The sequence below is a fragment of the Saccostrea echinata genome, unplaced genomic scaffold (assembly GCF_033153115.1).
Source record: "Saccostrea echinata isolate AGI-Se365-2 ecotype Australia unplaced genomic scaffold, CSIRO_AGI_Sech_v1 ptg000025l, whole genome shotgun sequence".
Taxonomy (NCBI): Eukaryota; Metazoa; Mollusca; class Bivalvia; order Ostreida; family Ostreidae; genus Saccostrea; species Saccostrea echinata.
The window spans coordinates 15,939,447-15,964,621 of record NW_026889774.1 but is presented as its reverse complement, the minus strand read 5'-3'; the positions used below and the strand labels follow the sequence as shown (position 1 = coordinate 15,964,621).

General features: G+C 33.5%; 1 protein-coding gene across 2 annotated transcripts in view; it reads left to right on the top strand.

Annotated features, from left to right (window-relative positions):
- The window catches only part of LOC133192080 (uncharacterized), a 239,734-nt gene that overhangs the window by 34,634 nt on the left and 179,925 nt on the right, over positions 1 to 25,175 (top strand). For both annotated transcript variants that reach the window (XM_061327930.1, XM_061327931.1), the window contains one exon: positions 9,822 to 9,891. In XM_061327930.1, coding sequence (XP_061183914.1) covers positions 9,822 to 9,891 — 70 coding nt within the window. The remainder of the gene's footprint in view (positions 1 to 9,821; positions 9,892 to 25,175) is intronic.

Genomic DNA, 25,175 nt, shown 5'->3' with positions numbered 1-25,175 from the left:
TCAGAATTATTTAATCTTCACTACACTAATGTAATTACAAGTAAAATGTGTACATGTAAATTACTTGTCTATGAATTATTTGTCAAGTTTTCTTGACCAGCATATCCTTGTACAAATAATTGTACACTGATAAAAAATTAAGCACAATATACATGTATATGTGCATTGGCGGATCCAGAGGGGGATTCCGGGGGTTGGAACCGGTCCCCTTTATTATATTTCCAGAGAGAGAGGGGGGATTCTGTAATATAGATATTTTACGGCTAACATTTTTAAATAAAATAAGTAATTCAATATCTGCTCTTTCTGCACTCTATATAGAGTTTTGCGTATTTGTTTTCTTCTGTGTACCTTCACAATCCCAGCCCCAACCACCCAAAAGTAACATCCTAGGTTTCACTTTGATTATCATCAGCGTTTAATGTTTAGCTATGCAATTTTGACTATCTTCTGAAGTATCTAACTTTAAGAAGTACATGTATACTTAAAAGGTTATAAAAGAGAGTGTGCATAAGAGAATATATCTCTCTCCTTATATTATGGAGATATTTTAATCAATGAAGAGAAAGATTTTAAACTGTTCCCGTATAATACCGGGTGAAGGGGCTCACTTTTACGGAGAATAATCTTGCTGTAGTTTTAATATGTAAGTTTTGATTCGGAACCCCCTTTATTCCTTGTTGTTGGTTGGACACTTCTAATTGACAAGCAGTTTTCTTTCATATATATATACACGACTCTTCTTACCAACTCCAGTGAACTTCTGTATCCTTTGGGGTGGTGGTGGAAAAAAAGAGGGGTCTATTTCTTCCTTTACATTTAATATGTGAATAATACTGAGATAAGATGTTTCCTACTTCACGATGAGAAAGTTGTGGACTTTGCTTTGACATAAATTATAAATGATAAAATCTACTGGAAACGGGGAGAAAGGATGTGTTTGTTAACAGTGCTATGTGCTAAAAGGTCAATGTCCAATAGAATATGTATAAAAAAAAACATTGGAAATATTTTTTTCCTGAACGCATGTCAATCATTTTTGCCACACTGAAATAGAATTTTGTATGTGCCCCCCCTCCCCCCTTATTTCTGCCACTTCTTTCAACTGAAATATTCTCTATTTCAAGAATAAAAGAGAGCATTTTACCCTTTCCTCTTACACTGTCTGTCGTAAGGCCTTACATGTACTAGTATTAGCAAGTCCTTGTTCGTGTAAAATCAATCTTAGGCTGAGTATTTGCAACATATAAATGCCTGTATATATGTATCTCACTTCCTATCTTGACGTATAAGAGCATTACATACGCAATACTGCTCTATTTATTCACATGAAAATCATAATGTGAAAATGAAATTGAAATCTAAGTCCACAAAGCATCAAAAACGGCCTCTTCTCAAAAATTAATGTTATGTTTATTATAGATAATGTAGAATTTTCGCTTTTCATAACCGTTTTTCTTTTTTCAATATCTATTATACTTTTTGAAAAATATATATTGCAATATGGCAGTGTTTTGATAGAAAAATGCAATAGGAACGTCATTTTTTGTAATGTAACGTCACGTCAAAGAGCGATAGAAATGACTTAAAGTTTGCAATTACAATGTAGCAATATACGGATTTAAGACTTGAAATTGAATTATTCGAGATAAATATTTATTTAATCGACATCATTTAATTTAGAACCATAATATAGTATTAATTGTTAACTCTAGTTAAAAAAAAATGCAATAATAATATCAAAGTTTCCCTAAGATTTTCAATGATTCCCGTTAGATAATGCATTCAATTTGTTCCTCTACAGTTTCGGTATTATAAAAGGGGGGGGGGGGCATTATTTGTTTATTGGAGAGGGGAATATATTTAGCTTTATATTAGAAAATATTTAGCTGTCATATGAGAAATAAAATGCAGTTTATTTGTACTGCACTACTTCTAGACTTTGATGTTCAAAACATATCTTGTTTTCTGAACACTTTTAACCAAATTCAAGGTTTAATATTTAATTGGAAGGGGGGGGGGGCACAATTACTGACTGCTTTTATTATTTAGAATGCAGGCCTCCAAGGCGAGGACAATTCCCGCTTTGAGAAAAGAAATTTTTCAATTCTAAGAGTTCATGAAAGGATATTTTTCAAGAATTGTATTGTCAGTATCATCTTTTACATATTTTCTTCCTTTATTTAATTAAGTAACTTATTGATATATAATTTTATTTTTTCACTTATGTTTTTAAGGTATGTGAAAAGAAAAAGAATAGCTTCACACAGGATTCGAACTCTCTCCGAAGCTCAAAGATAGGCATAAGACTGAATACGTTAACCACTTCTTGTCATCGATGTGTATCAGTGTGCTTTAGATGAACGAATTTGTTGAAACAAATATTTTTTTCATAAATGCTCGATTTTCATATTGAATGGGTTCAGACTCCATTTTTTGAAACGTAAAATAGATTTTACATTTACTTTTCCATCTTTTAAACATTAATGTAGAATGGAGACTTAACCCATTCATATTTTAAAAAGTCATTTTTTAGAGCTCCAATATAATATCCTATAAATATGCGTAACTCACAGGCACTTGACGTTTTAAATCTTTCTCTTTATTGATAAAAATATCCCCATACTATAATGATTATAGTATAGGGATATTTTTTTATCAATAAAGAGAAAGATTTAAAACGTCATCAAGTGCCTGCAGCGTAATTGTCCACTTAAAAAAATTATCAATCAATAAGTCATGCGATAAAATAATTGAATCAAATGTGTTAAAGATGACATAACTGAAAACATAATTTTAGAAAATAATAACTTTTCCGTGAATTTTGGAAATTGAGAAATATATTGTCTCACAACGGGGGATTGTTCTCGCCTCAAATCAAAAGCTATAATTTCAGATTCAGTCGTTGATTTATTTGATTTAATAGAAGTTTAAGCCTTTGTTTGCCAGTAAGATGCATGAACGTGTCTAACTTTGTTTTCATCATATTTATCTATACATATGTCACATATTTGTATACTCGCTCGAGGTTGCCACTATTGTCGTTAGTAATGGCCTCTTCACACACAAAGAGAGACATTTGGGCAATGTAAAACTGTCGGCTTATTACAAGTTTATGACTTTTCAAGCTCAAGAAAATAGTTTTCTCATCATACTCAGGTGTGTCGTTCCCTAGTAAACTCAGTGATGTCTTTGTAATAACAGTCCGCTATAATGAATTTGTAGTTTGTTGTAAAATTAATGTACCTAGAATGTCTGGAAACTTTTAACGATCTTTTATTATTAGGTCTTCCGTTCACAACGGAAGACCTATAGTGATTGTATTGTTCCGTTCACAACGGAAGACCTATAGTGATTGTATTGTTCCGTTCACAACGGAAGACCTATAGTGATTGTATTGTTCCGTTCACAACGGAAGACCTATAGTAATTGTGTTGTTTCTTTTTATTATTAAGGTCTTCCATCATCACGGAAGACCTTATAGTGATTCCACTGTTTCTTCATCTTCTTCTTATTTTTCCGACCATCTAATTTTGTGCACGGGATTTCTTAAAGAGGACTGGATGAATTTTAATGAAATTTGCAGGAATTATGTGTTGTCATATGAAGTTACTTTATCCGAAAGAAAATTTGGAAATTCACTTCCGGTGCCAAGTTACGGACCATTTTCTGAATTAAAATGACATTTTGTCCGCGGATAATCTCAAGAACGGTAAAAAATATCAATGTGAAACTTTCAGGGATTATAGATCGTGATAAATAGTAGCCAGGACGTGACTTTTCGTTTGTTGTCAATTCTTCCGGTCGCTAAGGGAAGCGAATTTAAAAAGTTAAATTTTTCAACTTTTTTGTTTCAGGATATTTTTTTAATGAAATTTACAGGAATTATAAAGATTCTTTTAACATGCTATATATATAATTTGTTTGAGAAATTGATAAATCCAAACTTGAGATATTTATCTGTTTTCAAAACTGGATTGAAATGCTTTTTGAAAGTAGAATTTCAATCCAAGGTTTTCGCAGACGTCCGTATCGAATTAATCGCGGACGTCCGAGACAACATTAAATTGAATCGAATGTTTTCTCCGACGTTCGCATTGAGTTTATTGCGGACGCTTTTGTAAACATTTGATTGAAATTCTTCTTTGCAGTTGATTTTCAATCCACCTTGGCTATTTTCTCTGGCGAAGTGTCAATGATTCATCAAAAGGATAAAAAATATTATTTTAATTTCATTATCATATAAAATTGATACAAAGAAGACTTTTCTATCCAATTTCTAAAAAGATATGACTTTCATAGGGGTGATTTGACAATTAAAGACAGAGAAGATGACGTTTTTGGAAATGAATAGCCCGTTTACGAAAATATAAATACTCTGTCCTGCAAAGGCAATAAAATAAGTAATCTGACATTGAATTATGGGCCTTCAGTCATCTGATCTGTGAGTACCTGTAAGAAATTCCAACTCTTTGCTAGCAAAGATGAAAAATCGAGTTTATGAGTATCCCTCCTTCTTGTTTTGTTTAAACGATAAAATATGTTCCTGGTCATCTAGGAAAAAAATATTTTGCCTGCAATGGCTTAAAATGAACTTTGAACAATAATTTTGATCCAATTTTTTCTCAAAGGTCTGCTTTGAATTCAATCTACCTATTTCATTGTGATATTGACCATATTAAGTATTTCTTTTAATGTGCACATTTCCTGTGTGTGTCACTATTGCTAGCTTATATAAATATGTTTAATTGCATACAATAATACAAGGATGGAGAATAGGACGGAAGACCTCTCGTTGCTCGCAACGAGTTTCTAGTTATTATTAAGGTCTTCCGTCTTCACGGAGGGCCTTATAGTGATTCTACTGTTTTTATTATTAAGGTCTTCCGTCATCATAGAAGACCTTATAGTGATTCTACTGTTTCTTCTTATTATTTTTCCGACCATCTAATTTTGTGCACGCGATTTCTCAAAGACGACTGGATAGATTTAATGAAATTTGCAGGAATTATGTGTTATCATCTGAAGTTATTTTATCTGAAAGAAAATTTGGAAAATCACTTCCGGTGCCAAGTTACGGACCATTTTCTGAATTTAAAATGACATTTTGTCCGCGGATAATCTCGAGAACGGTAAAAGATATCAATGTGAAACTTTCAGGGATTATAGCTCGTGATAAATACTAACCAGGACGTGACTTTTCGTTTGTCGTCAATTCTTCCAGTTGCTAAGGGAAGAGAATTTAAAAAGTTGAATTTTTTAACTTTTATGTTTCACAATATTTTAAATGAAATTTACAAAAAAGTGTTCAAAATAATGAGAGCTTTAAAGTGGTTTGAAGAAAAAAGGGCTGGCCCCTCAAAATAGGGGCCCGGAGGGGCCGAAAGTCTTTAATCAATAACTCTTCAACGATCAATATTTTGCAATTCATTACTAAAGCAAATAAAAATGTTTATCTCAATAATTTTCAACTACATGTATATCTTATGATATTCACATCACATGTTACATAATTAGGGGACACAAGGGGCCAGAATGCCAAATCTTTGACACTCTATTTCTTGAAAGTGGGAATGTTTTGATAAACAATATTAAAGAAAGATTTTCAGAAATGTTCTGAACAATATGTAACTTTTCGATTTTAACTAAACTTCCCCGTTAAGGGGTTGGAGGGCGGTCCCCTAAATATATCCTTCGCATATACCTTGGAAACGAAAAAGAATTTTTGAATAATTGTTGACAATTTGTCACAAGTTGTTGTGACAAATTGAAAGTCACAATTATTCTTTAAAATATATATATCGTGAATGTAACATCTTCTTTTAACATTAAACAGCTGACCTAAACACCAATTTACCATGTTTACTATTCCCTGTTTGTTTATATAAATTTTCTGTTCAGAATAGATCTGAAATTGATCTTTTTTTTTTAAATTATTGGTAGATATTTAAGAGGTATAGCGCACTTACTATACCGAGTGGCCTACACTATAGCGCATTTACAAACATCCAAGATAATCCATTATTTCACGATATTCCGTTCTTCTTGCTAAAACAAATACAAATTATATCAGGACCTGGCAAAAATAGTCATAATTATCTCAAACAAGATCGATGAAAGAAGATGGGCGTGTTTGATCTGCAGGAATAATGCGTACGAAACATTTATAGTTTAAATGTCTACGATTTGGTCGGCTGACCACAGCTGGACATACTTTACAAAGTTACGCACGTGGTAAAAATGTTACATTAAGTTTGAAATACTTTGTCAAATTTAATATATCAGTCCGCTTATCTTAATAATTACAACATGTAAAACTTAATAACGCTTCACATAAATAATAAACACCTATAGAGTTAAATGCAATTACAAGTACATGTACATGTATATATTAAAGTATCAGTAGGTTGGAAGAATTGCTTTCGGTGCAACGGAACCAGAATTTTTCTAGTTGAAAATAAATCAGTACATTAAATTAAACTGACAAAAGAATTGATTGTTTGTACAAAAAAATAACGCTCCATGCGAGGATCGAACCAAAAATATTTTTTTTTTAATGCACTGTACGGGCAACGCTTACTACTGAGCTTTTACCGCTCAAACACTTCATGGTTTTTAATGTTACAAGGAAGCACCGCATTTACACATCAGAATTTTTTTCTGGAAAAAGTTCATTGTCTCTGGGTCTTCTCTTCATTTTTTTTTTTACAAATGTTTTTTAGTTTCTTTGATTAAAATGCACAAAAATAACGTTTCAAACCATGGAGAGGTGACCCAGAGGTAGCAAATTTTTAGAAAAACGTGTTTGAAAATGTAACATTTTGTACCAAAGGATTCATCTAGTCAAAGTTCTTTTTTAGCAAGTCGCCCGCGTGGCGCAGTGGTTAGAGCATCTGCTCTAGAGTCGCGAAGTAAGGTGTTGATCCTTACGTCGCGGGTTCGAATCCCACTGTGAGACGTGGAGACCGGTCCTTCGGATGAGACCTTATAAATTGAGGTCCCGTGTCGCAGTAGGTGCTGGCACGAAAAAGATCCCTCACAACATACAATCAATCAATCAATTTTTTTTAGCAAATCAAAATACAATATCAGGAAAATATTTACCTTTCCTATTTCACAGGAACCAGATACTTCAATAGAATGCTAAAATTTCATGACGTACAGATCAATGAAATTATCACTTTCCAAGTGTGCCCAGAATCCTGCCGAATGCCAATGAAAAGCGCCCTCATTCTTTACAGAATTTGAATGGGATATATGTAGAACTATCGAGTGAGCATTCTAAAGCTAAGATTTACGTATTTGAACCAACTTAAACCTGAAAAATCTGGAAGAGATTGTGTTCTTTTGATATCATAGTATAATGTTATATTAAAATCTTTCTGGTTTAACTTGGTCTTCATATTAAAAAAGTGTTTATATATACTTCATTTATGTATACTTCATACTTCCTATTTTCCTAAAGACTCTAACTCGGGTCTATATATAGATAAATGACACATACTTCGTTAAAAGTCTACGTAGCCTAGTTGTACTCTGAACTGCTTTTGTGTTTGAGGTCTCCGGTTCAAGCCACCGAAATCCAATATTTTTTTTCATTAATAAAAGTAATTAGTACGCTTTTTTTTACTTAAGCTAGTTAATTTTTTAATCATCATATTTTCCACATAATATACATGTCAGAAGACAAATATTATTGTTCAAGCCTATAATCTTACAATATACATATGAATATAACGTTAATTGACATAATAAAACATGGGATTTTCGACTATTGGAAAGAAGAGATACATAAAGAAAAAGTGGATTCATTGACGACGTACTTAAGATGCACCAGAAGTTCGAATAGTGATGTAGACCTTTCATTATAACTAAAATCTTGAAAACACATGTACAGAATGACTGGTTCTGAAGTTATCAAAGAGAAATATCTCTAATATAGTGTTTCTCGTGAATTTATTGCCCGAATCAGAGCATATCTTTTAAACGATATATATGTAGAAGTAGTTCCGAATAATTATTTATTTCATAAAGTTGGTTTCCTAAACCAATGCGCCAAGTAAATCTATTTATAGTAACAGGTACTTTCCATTTAAACCTGGTTACTAGGCGAAATACTGCAAAAGGGCGCTATACCCCCTTTGTTCCTTATGTTTTAAAATAAAAATAAAATATGTCGAGTACTACCTCAAAATAGCAGACAGATTTGAATCTAGCTGTCACGTAATGGTCAGCTGACGTCTGCTTTAAACCACTACAATAAGTTTTGAAAGTAGAAAACCGGTATCATTGCATCTAAGGAAGCTCAAATAAGTCATTGTTTGCTAGGAGTTTTCGTGTTTTCCCCTGAAAATGCAACAATTCAAGATGCAACAATACTGATTTCATAACATCGCTATAAAGAAATTATAACAATGACGTCACAAGTCGGCGATCCCTTGGCCTTATGTCTATGGACATTTGTCATAAAAATGGAACATCCAGTCACATCATAGCCAATAAAATTTTTGTTTGAGAGTATTGTAAATGCACATATACATATTTTCAGCAGAGTCTTTCATTTTTTTTTTAATTTTTGTTTGTTGATTTGTTTAACGTCCCTTCGAAAATTTATACTCATATTTAGACGCTGCGACTTGCTGGGAGAGGGCTGGTAATTAAGACCTTTACTCGGCACTTATGGCCTTTGAGCAGTGACGGATCTTTTTCGTGCCAGCACCCACTGAGAAACGAGACCTTCGTTTTTACGGTGAATCATATACGGTACCAATTTTGATGCACCAGATGCGCATTTCGACAAATCATGTCTCTTCAGTGATGATCATGCGAAAACCGTTGGAAATCCGAAATCTTTAAATTAAAAAACTTTGAAGAGCTGATAAAGGGGTGACAAAGACTGGAGCGAAATAGGTCGAAGGATCAGAGCTATCCACGAGGGAGATAATCCTGGAAATAAATTTCAAAATTTTACCACAGCAATTAAATATATATCCGTATTTTCAAGCTAGTACCGAAGTACTTAGCTACTGGGCTGTAGAGACTCTTGGGGACGAACAGTCCACCAGCAGAGGCCTCGACCGAGGGGTCATAATGTAAATCATATACGGTACCAATTTTGATGCACCAGATGCTCATTTCGACAATTATGTCTCTCCAGTGATGCTCATGCCAAAATGTTGGAAATCCGAAATATTTAAATTAAAAAACTTTGATTGATTGTATGTTCGAGAATTTTTCGCTCATGTAGAGACGTCACCATATACCGGTGAAGGGCTTCAAATTTGGACCTTTACTCGGCACTCAGGGCCTTTGAGAAGTGAGGGTTCCTTATCGTGCCAACGCCTACGTGAAACGGGGCCTCGGTTATTAAGGTCTAATCCGAATGACCCGCAACTTTCACTTCAAAGTGCCGAGCGCTTGGGGAAGGAACAGTTGCTACCTTTTTTTATCGACTTAGGTCAATCGCGGCCGTGATTCGAACACACAACCGCCTGATCACGGAGCGAGTGTTCTACCGACTGAGCTACCGTGACGGAAAAAAAAAACTTTGAAGAGCTGGTAAATGGGGTGCCAAACACTCGAGCAAAATACGTTTTATCCGTAGGGCCTGGCTCCACTCCCATAGTGGGATTCGAACCCGCGTAAGGATCAACTCTTTATTCAGAGACTGTAAAGCAATTGCTTTAACCACTGCGCCACACAAGCGACCTTTCACTTATTCTTTCCTGCTAAAACATTTCTATGTATGTTATTAGGGTCTAAAATGTGCATGTAAATCATTGACTGTTTCATGATCTAGCATTTACTTGATTCATTTGCAGCATTACTTCAGCTTCAGAGTCAGTGTTGAACATCTTCTTCTACAGAGAGTAAATGTTACCAGTACTCCAGGTAAGCCATAATTTTAACATCACCTCAAAGGGAATCTCAAGAAGTCAAAGAAAGTGACCTGTATCTGCATTTGCATTTATCCCTATGTTGAGCATTAAATTTTGATAAAGGTTGCCATTTTGCATTAAAGCTACGGTAGATTATACAAGCTACGTAGCTAAATGTACTAGACCTGTTTATACATTCCAAGACCAGTTGTCATCTTTCCTCCGAGAAACTGCTCTTTGCGTAAAAATAAAAACATCTTTGAATACCTACACTTTCAAATAATGTTCGTGCAAAACAATCTTTCTTGAATTAAACTTCCAATAACTTGATTTTTACCAACGAACGTTGTATTAAAAGATGCTGGAATACAATGTGTCTGGGTTTTTCACTGGAATAAACAATGAACTAGTTTTAATTGTAATGGGGACCGTTACAGATGTTCCCCAAACGCTCTCCTACTCCCTTTTGGTGTCATTCCCTGTGAGTATGTCGTTTTACTCATTACACGCACGTGCATGCATGTGCATGATGACCATGTCATCTCGTCTTAGCTATTGATACATCTTTATATTTTGAGTATCGAAACATTACACAAAAAATTGAAAAGTTACGGATATGTGAAGTATATTGGTCATTTTAGCATTGCACGCGTGCGCACGTGCATACATGTCCACGTCATCTTGTCTACATTATTAATATATTTTAAAATACTGAGTATGAAAGTATTTCCTCAAAAAGTATAAAATTATGGCAATATCAAGTATATTGGACTATTTACGAACAACACGCGCGCACACGTGCATGAATGTGCATGATGACCATGTCATCTCTTGTATACTTTTAATTTATCTTTATATTCTTAGCATCAAAACATTTAATCAAAAAATGTATGTTACGGCTGTATCAAGTATATTGGTCATTTTACGCATCGCATGCACGCGCACGTCCATGCATGTGCATGATGACCATGTCATCTTGTCTACACTGTTAATATATCTTTATATTCTGAGTATCAAAGATTTTCATCAAAAATAAATAATTTATGTCTATATCAAGTATATTGGTAATTTTACGCATTGCACGTGCGCTCACGTGCATGCATGTGCATGATGACCATGTCATCTTGTCTATACTTTTAATATATATTTATATTCTGAGTATTAAAGCTTTTCATCAAAACTATAAAAGTTAAGGCTATATTAAGTATATTTCTCATTTTACGCATTGCACGCGCATGCACGTGTACCCTAACAAAAAAATACTATAGTAAACTATAGTTAACTATAGTACCAAAGTAAAAACTTTGGAACTTTGATTTACTATAGTAAAAACTTTGGAACTTAGAGTTACTATAGTGAAAACTTTGGAACTTTGATTTACTATAGTAAAAACTTCGAACTTTGATTTACTATAGTGAAAACTTTGGAACTTTGATTTACTATAGTAAAAACTTTGGAACTTTGATTTACTATAGTGAAAACTTTGAAACTTTGATTTACTATAGTGAAAACTTTGGAACTTTGATTTACTTTAGTAAAAACTTTGATTAAGTACGATAAATCCCGTGGAATTATGTTTTTGAATCCCATTCTTTACATTTTATGATATTTCAAGTTTAAGATTCATAAAAGCTCTAGAGAACATTTTTTTTTAAAACCCGACCCCTCCCCTTAAAGAATAATGTACAAGATATGAATTTTAATGTAAAGGTTGTCGCTTGCGCCGATAAAAGAACAATATTTATTTCAATGTATTTAATTTAAATGTTATGCAGATGTAACGTAAGTTTTTTTTTTTTTTTTTTTTTTTTTTTTTTTGAAAAAAAATATATATATATTATTTAAAAAATTGTCATGTAGAATCAAAATATCTGCTTCATCAACTTCAGTCAACGTGTATTTTTTTTAAATTTATAAATGTAAATATTGCATTTGAATTAACTACTTTGTATATTTAAATAAAGATGTACAATAAAAACCAGCCCCAACCAACCCCATATCCACCCCCTCCCCTAAAACGGCGACATAATAAAAAAAAAATATAAAAATACAAAAGTTGTTAAACTAATAAAAAAAACTTTGAAACTTTGATTAAGTATAGGGAAAACTTTAATAAACTATAGCAAAAACTTTGGAGCTTTGGTTTATTATAGTAAAAACTTTGGAACTTTGATTTACTATAGTGAAAACTTTGGAACTTTGATTTACTATGGTAAAAACTTTGGAACTTTGATTTACTATAGTAAAAACTTTGAAACTTTGATTTACTATAGTGAAAACTTTGGAACTTTGATTTACTATAGTGAAAACTTTGGAACTTTGATTTACTATAGTAAAAACTTTGAAACTTTGATTTACTATAGTGAAAACTTTGAAACTTTGATTTTCTGTAGTGAAAACTTTGGAACTTTGATTTACTATAGTAAAAACTTTGGAACTTTGATTTACTATAGTTAACTTTAGTAAACTATAGTTAACTATAGTTTACTATAGTATTTTTTTGTAAGGGTATGCATGCGTATGATGACCATGTCATCTTGTCAACACTACTAAGATATCTTCATGTTATGGGTTTCAAAGCATTTCATAAAAAATGTAAAAGTTACGCCTATATCAAGTATATTGCTTATTTCACTCACTCCGCATGCACGCACGTGCATGCATGTTCATGCTGACCATGTAATGTTGTCTACACTATTAATATATCCTTATATTCTGAATATCAAAGCATTTCATCAAAAAATATAAAAGTTTTAGCTATATCAAGCTATATCAAGTATATTGGTCATTTTCACTCATGCATGCATGTGCACGCGAAATGACCTTGGTTCCACAAATCTACACAACATGTCTACTAACGTAACACTAAAAAGGTTTCACCTCAATTGGAGAAGTAGTTTTCGAGATCACTCACGAACAAAAAAGTACCCAGGAAGAAGAAAAATAATAACTAGAAACTCATTGCGAGCAATGAGAGGTCTTCCGTCCGATTTTGAAAATAAAAATTTAAATTCAAGGTGAAAAAGTGAAAAGAAATCAAACACTCTGGAGATTTAACCCTGGCCGTCAGCGTGAAAATCCAACGTGCTAACCATTCAATATGGAAGCCACTACACCAGCGCAATTTTCCCAGTCATCATCAATGTTTACTTTGTATCATTGCCTGAAGTAACGAGGTATATAGTGCGGAATTAGAGAATGAGAGGTAGCTAGCCAAATTTTGTGCAAGCAGATTCACATCGGAATTCGTTACTTGAGTTTAAACATTAACAAATAATCTATTACTGATGAACTGATGATACTGTTTACTCCCTTTATTCTTTGTGTATTCAACTTTATATTTCATGCAATTCCATATACCTGTATTTCATACAAACGTGTCCGTGTAATCTTTTTCTGCACTTCTGCATCAGACCATTTTGCTACTATGAAAGAAGAGTCACGATACATTACGTCATGAGTAAATCTTCGCGCCTTTTCTTTGAAATGTGTTTTTGAATGGTCTCCATTCTCATATATATTATTGTATGTACCGTACAAATTACTCATTTTATTGCATTTGGAGTCAGAGTATTTATGTTTTCAAAGAGATTATCCATTTCATAATCTGAAAGATCCAACAATTCCTTCATATTTCATTGATCCTTATGGTAGTTTCGTTCAACAAGACGCTCGGATGTCTCCGTAAACTACAACCTGCCAATCGGCAATCGTCGACTGACTCCGCTACGCTCCATACAAACCTCGGAAGTGATTGGTGGGGAAATATGCATCAAATCGATTACATTTCTCCGTTGGAAACTGCCTTGTAACTCATTTCATATTTTACTCTGCATAAAGTTCTTCAAACATTTTTTTTTTCTCTTCTCTAATTCTTCCTTGGATATTGGTTTTGATTACAACATCATGTAATTATAAGTAGTCTTTGAAAGCAAAACATAGTGTTGGGCGTGCTTAAAAGTAACTCAGACTTCAAAGGTATAACATTTGGAGGAATTTCAAATAAGATCACATGACTGTATCAGCAACATGGTAGAACACCATTGACGTCCGACGTTAGTGTGCCAGGAACGAGCCACTCGAGGGGCTGCGAGTGCCGACCTGCTCGTCGGAGTTTGCGAACACAGCCGCCATTTTGGACCCGCTTCAAATTTTAAAATGCGAATATCTAATGTTAAGATTTATCAATTTGAAAACAAATTATATATTAAGCATTTTCAGAAGTGCCTCTATTAAAACTACTACTATCAAAGAAAAATATTGAAAATCAAAGAGTTTTAAAAAATCAACTTTTTAAATTCGCATCTGGTAACGACCGGAAGTAATGACGACGAACGAAAAGTCACGTCCCGGCTAGTATTTATCACGATCTATAATCCCTGAAAGTTTCACATTGATATCTTTTACTGTTCTTGAGATTATCGGTGGACAAAATGTTATTTTAAATTCAGAAAATGGTCCGTAGCCTGGCACCGGAAAGAAATTTTTAAAAATTCTTCCGGATAAAATAACTTCAGATTACAGCACATTGTTCCTGCAAATTTCATTAAAATCCATCCAGTAGTCTTCGAGAAATTGCGTACACAAAATTAGATGGTCAGAAAAATAATAATAATAATGAAAAACAGTAGAATCACTATAAGGTCTTCCGTGAAGACGAAAGACCTTAACTAGATGAGATCTCCTTGCGAGCAATGGGTACGTCTTCTTTAGATTTCTGATAAGATCTTAATTGGAAAAGTTTGATTGATAAAACAAAGTAAAACAACTTTAAATTTAAAGAAATATTCATATCAATTCTTCAAAATATGTTTAGCAACACATAAAAGAGCGAAATCAATCAATTTCAGCAACTTCCGGTCTTTTCATTCATTTCCAGTATGACAGAAAGTACTTAAAATGACCTTTTACTCATCACTGAGTGTGAAGGAATCATCCCTCAAAGTTTCGAGGAAAAATGAGCTTTTTTTCGACTACTTCCGGTTTTAAGAAATAACTTCCGGTGGAAATAATATGACTTGAAGCAGTCTATTTTCCTCTATTATGAACATTTCAAAAAAAAAATGCATATTTTTAAACTACTTTCGGTGGACAACGGACGTCACGAAAACAAAAATCAAACAAAAAATTCAAATCTACGAGTCACAATCTATCATCCCTGAAAGTTTCAATACTCAATCTCAAGTCGTTTTTGAGAACACTGGCGGACATCGCGACAGGAAGTGACGACGGCAAAATGAAAAAAAGAACGCTCTAAGTTCAGATGATTTGCCATCATTGCTGAAAGTTTCATGAAAATCTATTGAGGCGTTCTTGAGAAATCGTCTGCACTAAATCGGTAAGAAAAAAAATAATAATAACTAGAAACTCATTGCGAGCAATGAGAGGTCTTCCGTCCGATTCTGAAAATAAAAACGAAAATTCAAGCTGAAAAAGTGATAAAAGAAATTCAGACACTCTGGAGATTTAACCCTGGTCGTCAGCGTGAAAATCCAACGTGCTAACCATTAACCATTCACTTTTTTGCATCACTTCCTGTCACGACCGGAAGTAACGTCGATACAAGATTTTCTCACGATTCAACTGAACTGATGACTGACTATCAGTCCTGAAAGTTTTAGCATTCAGTAGTTTACTGTTGTCAAGCAATATTGCGAGAACGAATTCTAATTTTGAGGACAGGTAAACACGCGACCGGAAGTGATTTTTTTTTAATCTGTTTTTTTCTCTAGATATTTGCAGTATCTACAACATACATAAAATTATTTAAAGTACTTTATCGATAAGCAATATTTATGAGAAAGTAAAATATCAAAATAACGTAGTTCATCTCCTAAATTTGGAAGTTGACTTTTTTGTTTCCGGAGGTATCTTACATATTTCAAAACAGCGAAAGAGATGCAATAAAGTGATGCAAGTTTTAATTTAAAAAAGAAAAGTTAAAAATTTTTATTTCTTTGATCACTTCCTGTGACAAGCGGGAGTGACGACTGACGTGTTTAAGCCAAATGGTTTCGCCTACTCCTCAAGGTCTATTACTCATTAGTTTGGTGTTTTAATCTTTCACCTGTTTTTGAGATCTCACTCAGACAACTTCTCATTTTAAGGACAGGAAAACACGCGACCGGAAGTGAATTTTTGAAAGATTATTAAGGTTACTCTAGACATTTGCAATCTGAATAACTTATCTAAAATTCATTTCAAATATTTGTCTACAAAGAATATTTATGGGAAAGTAAAATACTCAAATTATTTAGTTTTTCTCTTATAACCGGAAGTTGACGTTTTTGTTTCTGGTGGGACTTACATCTTTCGAATCTGAGAAAAAGATGCAATGAAGTGATACAATTTTTAATTAAAAAAAGAAAAGTTGAAATTTTCGATTTCTTTGATCACTTCCTCTAACGACCAAAGTGACGGCTGACGCTCTGAACCCAAATGGTTTTGCCTACATCTTAAGGTCTGTTGCTCATGTAAGTTTGGTGCCTTAATCTCTTACCGTTTCCGAGATCTTGCTCAGACAACTTCTCATTTTGAGGACAGAAAAACACGCAACCTGAAGTGAATTTTACAAAGATATTTGACGTTACTCTAGACATTTGCAGTCTGAATAACATGTATAAAAATTCATTTCAAATACTTTGTCTACAAAGGATATTAATGGGAAAGAAAATACTCAAATTATGTAGTTTTTCTCTTGTAACCCAAGTTGCATTTTGGTTTCCTGTGGGACCACATATTTTGAAACTACAAAAGAGAAGCAATAATGTGATGTAACTATTGATTTAAAATAAGGAAAGTTGAAATCTTACGATTACTTTGATCACTTCCGTAAGCGACCGGAAGTCCTGACGACGAACGAAAAGTAGCGACCGGGCTAGTATCTATCACGAACTATAATTCCTGAGAGTTTCACATTGATATCTCTTGTCATTCTTGAGATCATCCACGAACAAAATGTCATTTTGAAATCAGAAAATGGTCTGTAACTTGGCATCGGAAGTGAATTTCCAAATTTTCTCTTAGAGAGATCAAGTTCATGTTACAACACACTATTCCTGAAAATTTCATGTAAATCCATCCTATAGTCTGTGAAAAATTGCGTGCGCAAAATTAGAAAGTCAAAAAATAAGAATAATAAATAGTAGACTAATTGTTCTCGAACAATTAGAGGTCCTTCCACCTTCTTTAAATTTCATATATTTTTCATATTTTACCCTCTAAAGTTAATTTTTATACAAAAAGAATCCATTAATGGCTTGATAGATAGAAAAAATGAAAATTTTCAAAATTTTGAAATGATCTTGACCTTTGACCTTGAATAAATATTCAAGGTCAAAGGTCAAGGGTCACATTGCACTTGACCCCATGCTTCTACGACTTTTAGTTTTAAAGTTATAAGGTTTAATCGTAAGCGCTAAAGACGTTAAAGGGCGATAACTCATATAGGGTAGGTCAGGGTAATTTCGACCACCGTTTAATTTCGATCACAGGAACACAATACCACACAAAGATCTACGGAAGTGTTGAGACAAGTTTAATTTATTAGGAATTATAGAAAGCTATTGCTCAAATTGTGTTTCCTAGTATAATTATTTATCACACATATGGCTTGATCAGAGATATAAATAATATTTTTCCTATTATTTATGTCTCCAGTTTGACTTTCGAAGTCCCCGTCTTCAGTGCGCTTGGTTTGATCAAGGAAATACGAGAGAGACAACTCGTACAACCTCTTTTAAAGTTTAATCTTGTTCAACAATCTGCAGCACGAATTAAAGTAAAATTATTTTATTTTTTATTGGAATATCTTTAAATTGCAGAATTTTACAAATTTATCTTGGATTTCTCTCAAAATGCACAACAAATGCCCATTTGATTTTGGTCGAAATTACTCCTACTGATTTTAAGGAAGCGGGCTAAATTCGACCACTTATTCTGAATACGTGTTTAAGTTGTCTTTAACAGCAGTTTAATGCAATGCAGAGTTAGATCTTAAAAAATGATTATACTGTATATATACAATATTAAGTACATATAGCCTTTTATATTAAGAAAAAAATGTCAGATTAATTAACATATGCATGCCTACCTATATAATCATATTGTGCGGGCCGTTCACGAGGATGCCTCACTGATCGACGTACGTGCGAGAGAACATGGAGTCGGCACTGGCTTTGAAATAATACATGACGAGAGCAATCCAAAAGATTCCAAACCCATCAAATTAACAAAAGAGAGGATGCAGGCAATATTAAATATATGTAAAAAAAAAAAATCAGGTTTTTGTAATTTTTTTCATTATTACGAATGCCTTTGACGGACAAAACTAAGGCTATCGAAAACAAACGAACCAGTCGGATTAAGATCGTATCACAAAGGTCCAGGTACACATATCCAAATAGTACCCAAAATATCAAAACAACACACCAAAAGAGCAGCAACAATCATGAAACAAAAAAAAAGAACCACTATGATGTTCCAGGAAATAAATGATTTGTTTGAGTTTGGTTTTGGGGGGGGGGGGTCAGAGGACTTTGCTTCTGTAAATCTTTATTTAATTGAATTGATCGAATTTCTCAGGATCTATCTCTTTTAAGAATTAAAAAAAAACATGTAAAATACGTAATACAACGCATTCCAAATGAATGTGTATAAGGTAAAAATTAGTGAAGAAAAATATACGCAATCCTAATGCTATGTTCAAACCTTATACGTATATATATACAATTTGAATGATTCTGTTGTGAAAAGACAATATTAAATAAAATCCCTCTTGGGTTGGACAATTTAAAAATCATAACAAAGAAATTATTTGTGGAATCTGAGAAAAAAAAATTCTATTTGCATAACTACATGTATATAACACAATTTTAAAATATAGAGTTGGCGAATTAAAAGCAGAATTTAGAATAAAGAGTAAGAATTACGATGTCTAAAACAGCATTGAAAAGCTTAAGTAACCCGACTCATTTCTTTAGTGTATGGATACTAGTACTTATCCATTTTAATCTTTTTATTGAGAGAGATAGAGATAGATACACGTATTTTCTCAATAAGGCAATATAGTTTCTCGGACCATAAATTTTGAATAAAATGCGACCGGTAAAGTTTACATGCATTGCAAGAGTTATCTTTCTTTTTGATGTTTGTTGTGGTCGAAATTACCCCGAGGCCGGTCGAAATTAACCCATGAACCATGCTTACTTATTTTTAAACCAATTCATTATTTTTTATGCATTTTTAACTCCTAAAGCAAAAAAATATGAAGAAAAAATCAATCTCAATTACTTTGAATCTTTTTAAAACTAGTACATTTGAAAACAGTCGTGTTTTGTGGATTGAAAGGCACAAATCAGCAAAAGTGGTCGAAATTACCTCACTCTACCCTAAGGGGTCATCGGATACTTTCGCACTGAATAGGTTTAAGTTGTGTCTAAAGACCCTGAAGACGTTAGTGAAGGTTTTGTGTCTCTGTAATTTACGGTTTCAGAGGAGTAGCGATAACAAGGTTTTTCGCACAAGGGGCAATAACTTTCAAAGGGGTTAAGCTTAGGGGACAAGAATAAAATCTTTGAAATAGATTTAAGAGTACATATTAATGATGGAAAGACAGATAGTATATGTTGAAAGACAAAAGACCTGTAAAAAGAGCTTAATTTCTCATTTTTGGAATGACCTTAACCTTTGCATATATTTTAAGGTCAAAGGTCAATGAATCTTATGCAGTTGGTCCCATGTCTCTATGACTTATCATTTTGAAAATTTTTAATTATTCGTAAACATCAAAAACTTTCAGGGGCAATAACTCATAAAAAGGGTTGACGAATACTTTTGCAATGAAAAGATTGATACAACTATAAGTCTATCCACAGACTTAATACACATATTTGCAGGTTCTTAGTACGAATGTCCAAAAACGTTGTAGATGCGTTTATTTCTGATTTTTTTTTTATCAAACTATAAATTATTAACGTCATGTTTATTATCTATATCGAAGTTGTCAAGTTACAGTAACTGTGATATGGAAATACATATTTGTTATGAGTGCAGAATGAGCCTCTTTGATGAAGAAAAATGACTATTTGTTTATTTTTACCCTGTCAAACACTAGAAATCATTCACTTTTATTTTTACCGTCTTCCTTGGAAGACGGTATGCAGAGTTGAAGTATTTTACAGTCTACGGACTATACACTTCCTCTCTTTTGTAATTGGTAGAAATTGCATGATGAGAAAATTTTCAATTATTTCATTGGTTGAAATGCTGTTCAGGGCAAGGGAGATAATTTTCTGATGAGATAATTTTCGTACGACTTAACAGTTTTCAAGATTTTCAATCGTAAAAAAAATATGACAAAACGAACAGTGGAAATTGGCAGTAATTAATTCGAAATTACATGCAAGTTTTTTTTATAGCAATTACCAAAAAAACGTTTCTATATTTTCATTGTTAACAGAATTGATTTTTATTGCATACAAGCTTTACCGCTTGTATGTATTCTTTTCCCCTTCGTTTTGCACTGTCTTTCTAATCTCGGCAGCGGCCGATTCGCATCACAAAGGTAGCAGAATCTTCCGAAGTGCCGAATGATCTCGGCAGCAAAGTCTCTTGGTAGGGCTTATGTCAGAAAAAAACTAATGAAGAAATACAAAGCCAAGAAATTTTCAAGAATTATACGGCCTGATAGGTTTAGGTCGGTTTACTGTTTAAGGTTGTTGCTAAAGACGGTAAGCTTTTTGAAAAAGCTCTACTTTTTAAGGTCTTCTGTTCCAACTGAAGACCTTCTACCGATTCCGATGGTTAAGATTATTTAGGTCTTTCGCACCAGCGGAAGACCTTCTACTGATTCTGAGGCTTAAGATTATTTAAGGTTTTTCGTCTTCACGGAAGTGATTCTACTGTTTCTTCTTATTATGTCTTCCGTTTTCAACGGAAGACCTTATAGTGATTCTACTGTTTCTTATTAAGGTCTTCTGTCTTCACGGAAGACCTTATAGTGATTCTACTGTTTCTTATTATTTTTATAATAAGCGAGCTGCGCGAAGCGTCGCTCGTCACTGCGAGCTCTAACACGCCTGGGCGAAGAGAAAATTCGGACTACTGCAAATTCATTCAATAGAATTTTTTTCTGCAGTAATTCTGGACCCACAATGCATCGCTTGTTGTTCTCGCTGCTAACTTCGTTGACGCGGTAACAACAACTAAAAATTTACAAAAAAAATTAAACTCAACTAAATTTAATGGATATTGCATACAGATAGTAGATCAAACGTTCTTTGTTAAAACTTTTAAACTTCGTTTATGGAAATACAGCTAACATACGATGTCATGTGACGTCACAGTCTAGACGTTCCAAATGTCTCGTGCGCTTTGAAGAGGCGGATCTTAAAATTAAGTGAACAATGCGCTCGCACCAACGGTCGCACCGTCAACATATTATTAGGTCTTCCGTTTTTCTTCTTATTTTTCATTTTTATTTTTTTGACCTTTTCAAATCGCAATATCTCAAAAACTAATCATTCATTTTCAGCCAAATTTTCAGGAATGATGTGTTATTTCATGCCATTTTAAAATATTGAAAAAGATTGGAAAAAGTTATATTCCGGTCGGGGATTATTACGATTTTTCAATTTTTCCACTTAAAATCTAGTCCGTGAATGTTCTCAAAGACTGTTAAATGTAGGAGTCTGAAACTTTCAGGTATGATAGAATTTGGTTTGTAGATGTGTGATGGAAACATTTCGTGTGTTGTCGTCACTTCCGGTCGTCATAGGAAGTGATTTAAAAAGGGTAATTTTTTTTAACTTTTTTGTTTTTCATTATTTTTTTATGATATTGATACGCTAAATAAAGAGTCTTACAAGAATGCTTAATATGTAATTTGTTAAAAAATTGATTAACCCATACTCTAAATATTTATCATTTTTCAATTTTAAGCGATGGTGTTTGATAGCGTAATGGTTAGCATGTTGAATTTTCACATTGGCGATCCGGATTCAATCCAAAGAATATCCGAATTTTTCTCTCACTTTTTTGAGCTCAAATATAAGATTTTATCATTAAAGGGGGGGGGGGCGCTATGTCGTTCGACGTCAGATCAGCGATGTTTGACGGCACAATATCAGCTTGTCTTTTTACTCCCTTATAAAGAGTTTGCAGTTGAATTTTGCACTAATTCCTGTGCATAGATCCAATTGTGATATGACAAAACGAGGTCCACTTGTTGGTACAAATGTATATGTTGGTAGATACCTATGCAATTGTATCACAAATTGGAAATTTGCCGAATTGTATTTCGAAAGTAGAATTTGTTACTTTCTCATGTTGATTGAATAACATACAGCAATTTCAAATGAGAGAAAAAATAGACTTCAATGATATAATTATTTCAGAGCAAGATCCGTAAGTAAGAGCTCAAAGCAGGTTAGCGCATTAAGGTATGGTTAATTAATGATATGCAGTGCATATACAGAATAAAACTACTCGAAACATTAAGTGAAAAAAAAAATATGCTTTCACGTAATACATGGGTAAATTGTCAATCAATTTCTTATGCGTGTGTGGTGCGGACTCGGAAAGGGGGGGGGGGGGGTTAACCAAATGCATGAAATCATGTAGAATGAAACAAATCAGAGTACATAGTCCTTAAAATAAAAAGTCTTATTTTATCATGATTTTATATACATGTATATATTTTCAATTAACTGTGACAATATCAAAGTTTTTAAAATTCACACAAAGACGTTTTGGACATACCCTCCCCCCCCCCCCCCTCAAAATGATGTCTCCTATTTTTTTTACGCTCCAGTTTAATGCAAAACATAACAAAAGTTGCTTTATCAGGAATCAGCTTCCCTGATGACAGAGAAGGGACGGAAGACCTTCTTGTTGCCATGACCTATAGTGATTCCACTGTTTCTTATTAAGGTCTTTCGTCTTCACGGAAGACCTTATAGTGATTCTACTGATTCTTATTATTAAGGTCTTCCGTCTTCACGGAAGACCTTATAGTGATTCTACTATTTCTTATTATTAAGGTCTTCCGTCTCGACGGAAGACCTTATAGTGATTCTATTGTTAAGGTCTTCCGTTTCCAACGGAAGACCTTCTACTGATTCTGTTGTTTCTTTTCCACTATTATTATTAAGGTCTTCCGTTTTCACGGAAGACCTTATAGTGATTCTACTGTTTCTTATTATTAAGGTCTGCCGTCTTCACGGAAGACCTTATAGTGATTCTACTGTTTCTTCTTCTTCTTATTATTTTTCTGACCATCTAATTTTGTGCACGCGATTTCTCAAAGACTGCTGAGTGAATTTTTATGAAAATTGCAGGAACAATGTGTTGTAATTTGAAGTGATTTTTTATCCGAGAGAATTTATGGAAATTCTTTTCCGGTGCCAAGTTACGGACCATTTTCTGAATTTAAAATGACATTTTGTCCGCGGATAATCTCAAGAACTGTAAAAGATATCAATGTGAAACTTTCAGGGATTATAGATCGTGATAAATCCTATCCGGGACGTGACTACATGGTTTTTTCACTTTTGAAATACTGATTGAGAGTGATCTCCCTTGTAGAATTCTGTAAGCGGTGAAAACCAATAAAGCTTATGTTTACAGAGGTAAACAAAAAGCACGTGTACTTCCTTCAACGGGTAGAATCATTTATACAGCAAGAAAGAAAAGTAGTAATGGCTTTGTTGTACATTGTATTCAGGAGACAAAGAGCCAACAGGTCTTCATTAACCATAGTTATGCTCAGTACGCTGGGAAAGGCAAAGATGTGACATATGCTGAAAGGTAGACTGACTGAGATCAGTTTCTAGGTTGTATGAAGGAAGCAGCATTTAGTAACTATGAATAAAAATTGAAATAAATCCATGCCAATATTTTTATGACAGTGTGTTTCAATCAATTCAGTCAATTACATGATAGAATCAATCAACCAGTCTGACTCTCTTGACCCTTATGAATAATATGTAATTATAGCTGTTAAGGGAAGTAACTCAAAAATAAAGATCGGTGCCGGTATGTCCTCGTCTTGTTTCTATATTTACATTTTCAGCTAAAATATCTAGAAGTCATATAGGAAATGAAAATACAATAATGTATAATACAAAAACTATATGAAATAAGCGGGTTTTGGAGAAATATGAAGGTAAAAAATTATGTAGGTCCCTTTTATCAACATTTTACATGGGAAATGCATTGAGAATTGCAAAAACACTGATTTGACTAATTTCTATAAAAAGAAGGTTGGCTTGGTAGGTTAAACAATCCAGAATATAATCTAAATCTAAAATATAATCTAAAAAAAGAAGGTTGGCTTGGTAGGTTAAACAATCCAAAATATAGCCTGTTTATTACAATTAAAACTACTCGAGAGTTCTTGAAAAATTCTATACGAGAAGTTGTCTGAGCAAGAACTCGAAAACGCTAAGAGATTAAGACACCAAACTTATATGAGCAACAGTCCTTAAGATGTAGGCAAAACCATTTTAGTTCAGAGCGTCAGCCGTCACTTCCAGTCGTCACAGGAAGTGATAAAAGAAATAAAAAAATTCAACTTTTCTTTTTTTAATTGAAAATTGCATCACTTTATTGCATCTTTTTCGAAGATTCGAAAGATATTGGTCCCACCGGAAACAAATACGAAAACTTCCGATTATAAGAGAAAAACTGAATAATTTGAGTATTTTACTTTCCCATAAATATTCTTCATAGATAAAGTATTTGAAATGAATTTTAAATATGTTATTCAGAGTGCAAATGTCTAGAGTAACCTTGAAAACGTCAACTTCCGGTTTAAGGAGGTAGCACATTGGATTTTCATGCTGACGACCAGAGTTACATTTCCAGAGTGTCTGAATTTCTTTTATCACTTTTTCAGCTAGAATTTTCGTTTTTGTTTTCAGAATTGGACGGAAGACCTCTCATTGCTCGCAATGAGTTTCTAGTTATTAAGGTCTTCCGTCTCCAACGGAAGACCTTATTGTTTTCGTTCGGTTTCTTTTTCCCTATTATTATTATTATTTTTCTTACCGATTTTGTGCAAGCGAGTTCTCGGAAATGGCTCGGTCGATTTTCACCAAACTTTCAGATCTGATAGATATTCATCTGAACCTTGTCGGAAATTTTCGTCGTCGATGACGTCACTTACGGTCGTGAGATATGGACGATTTTCTGATTTTAAGAGGGTTGGCTTGTCCTGGCAATCACTCCTAAACGACTAAAGTTATTGAGTTGAGATTTTCAGTGAAGGTAGAAGAAGGATTGTAGATGTGCTTTTTT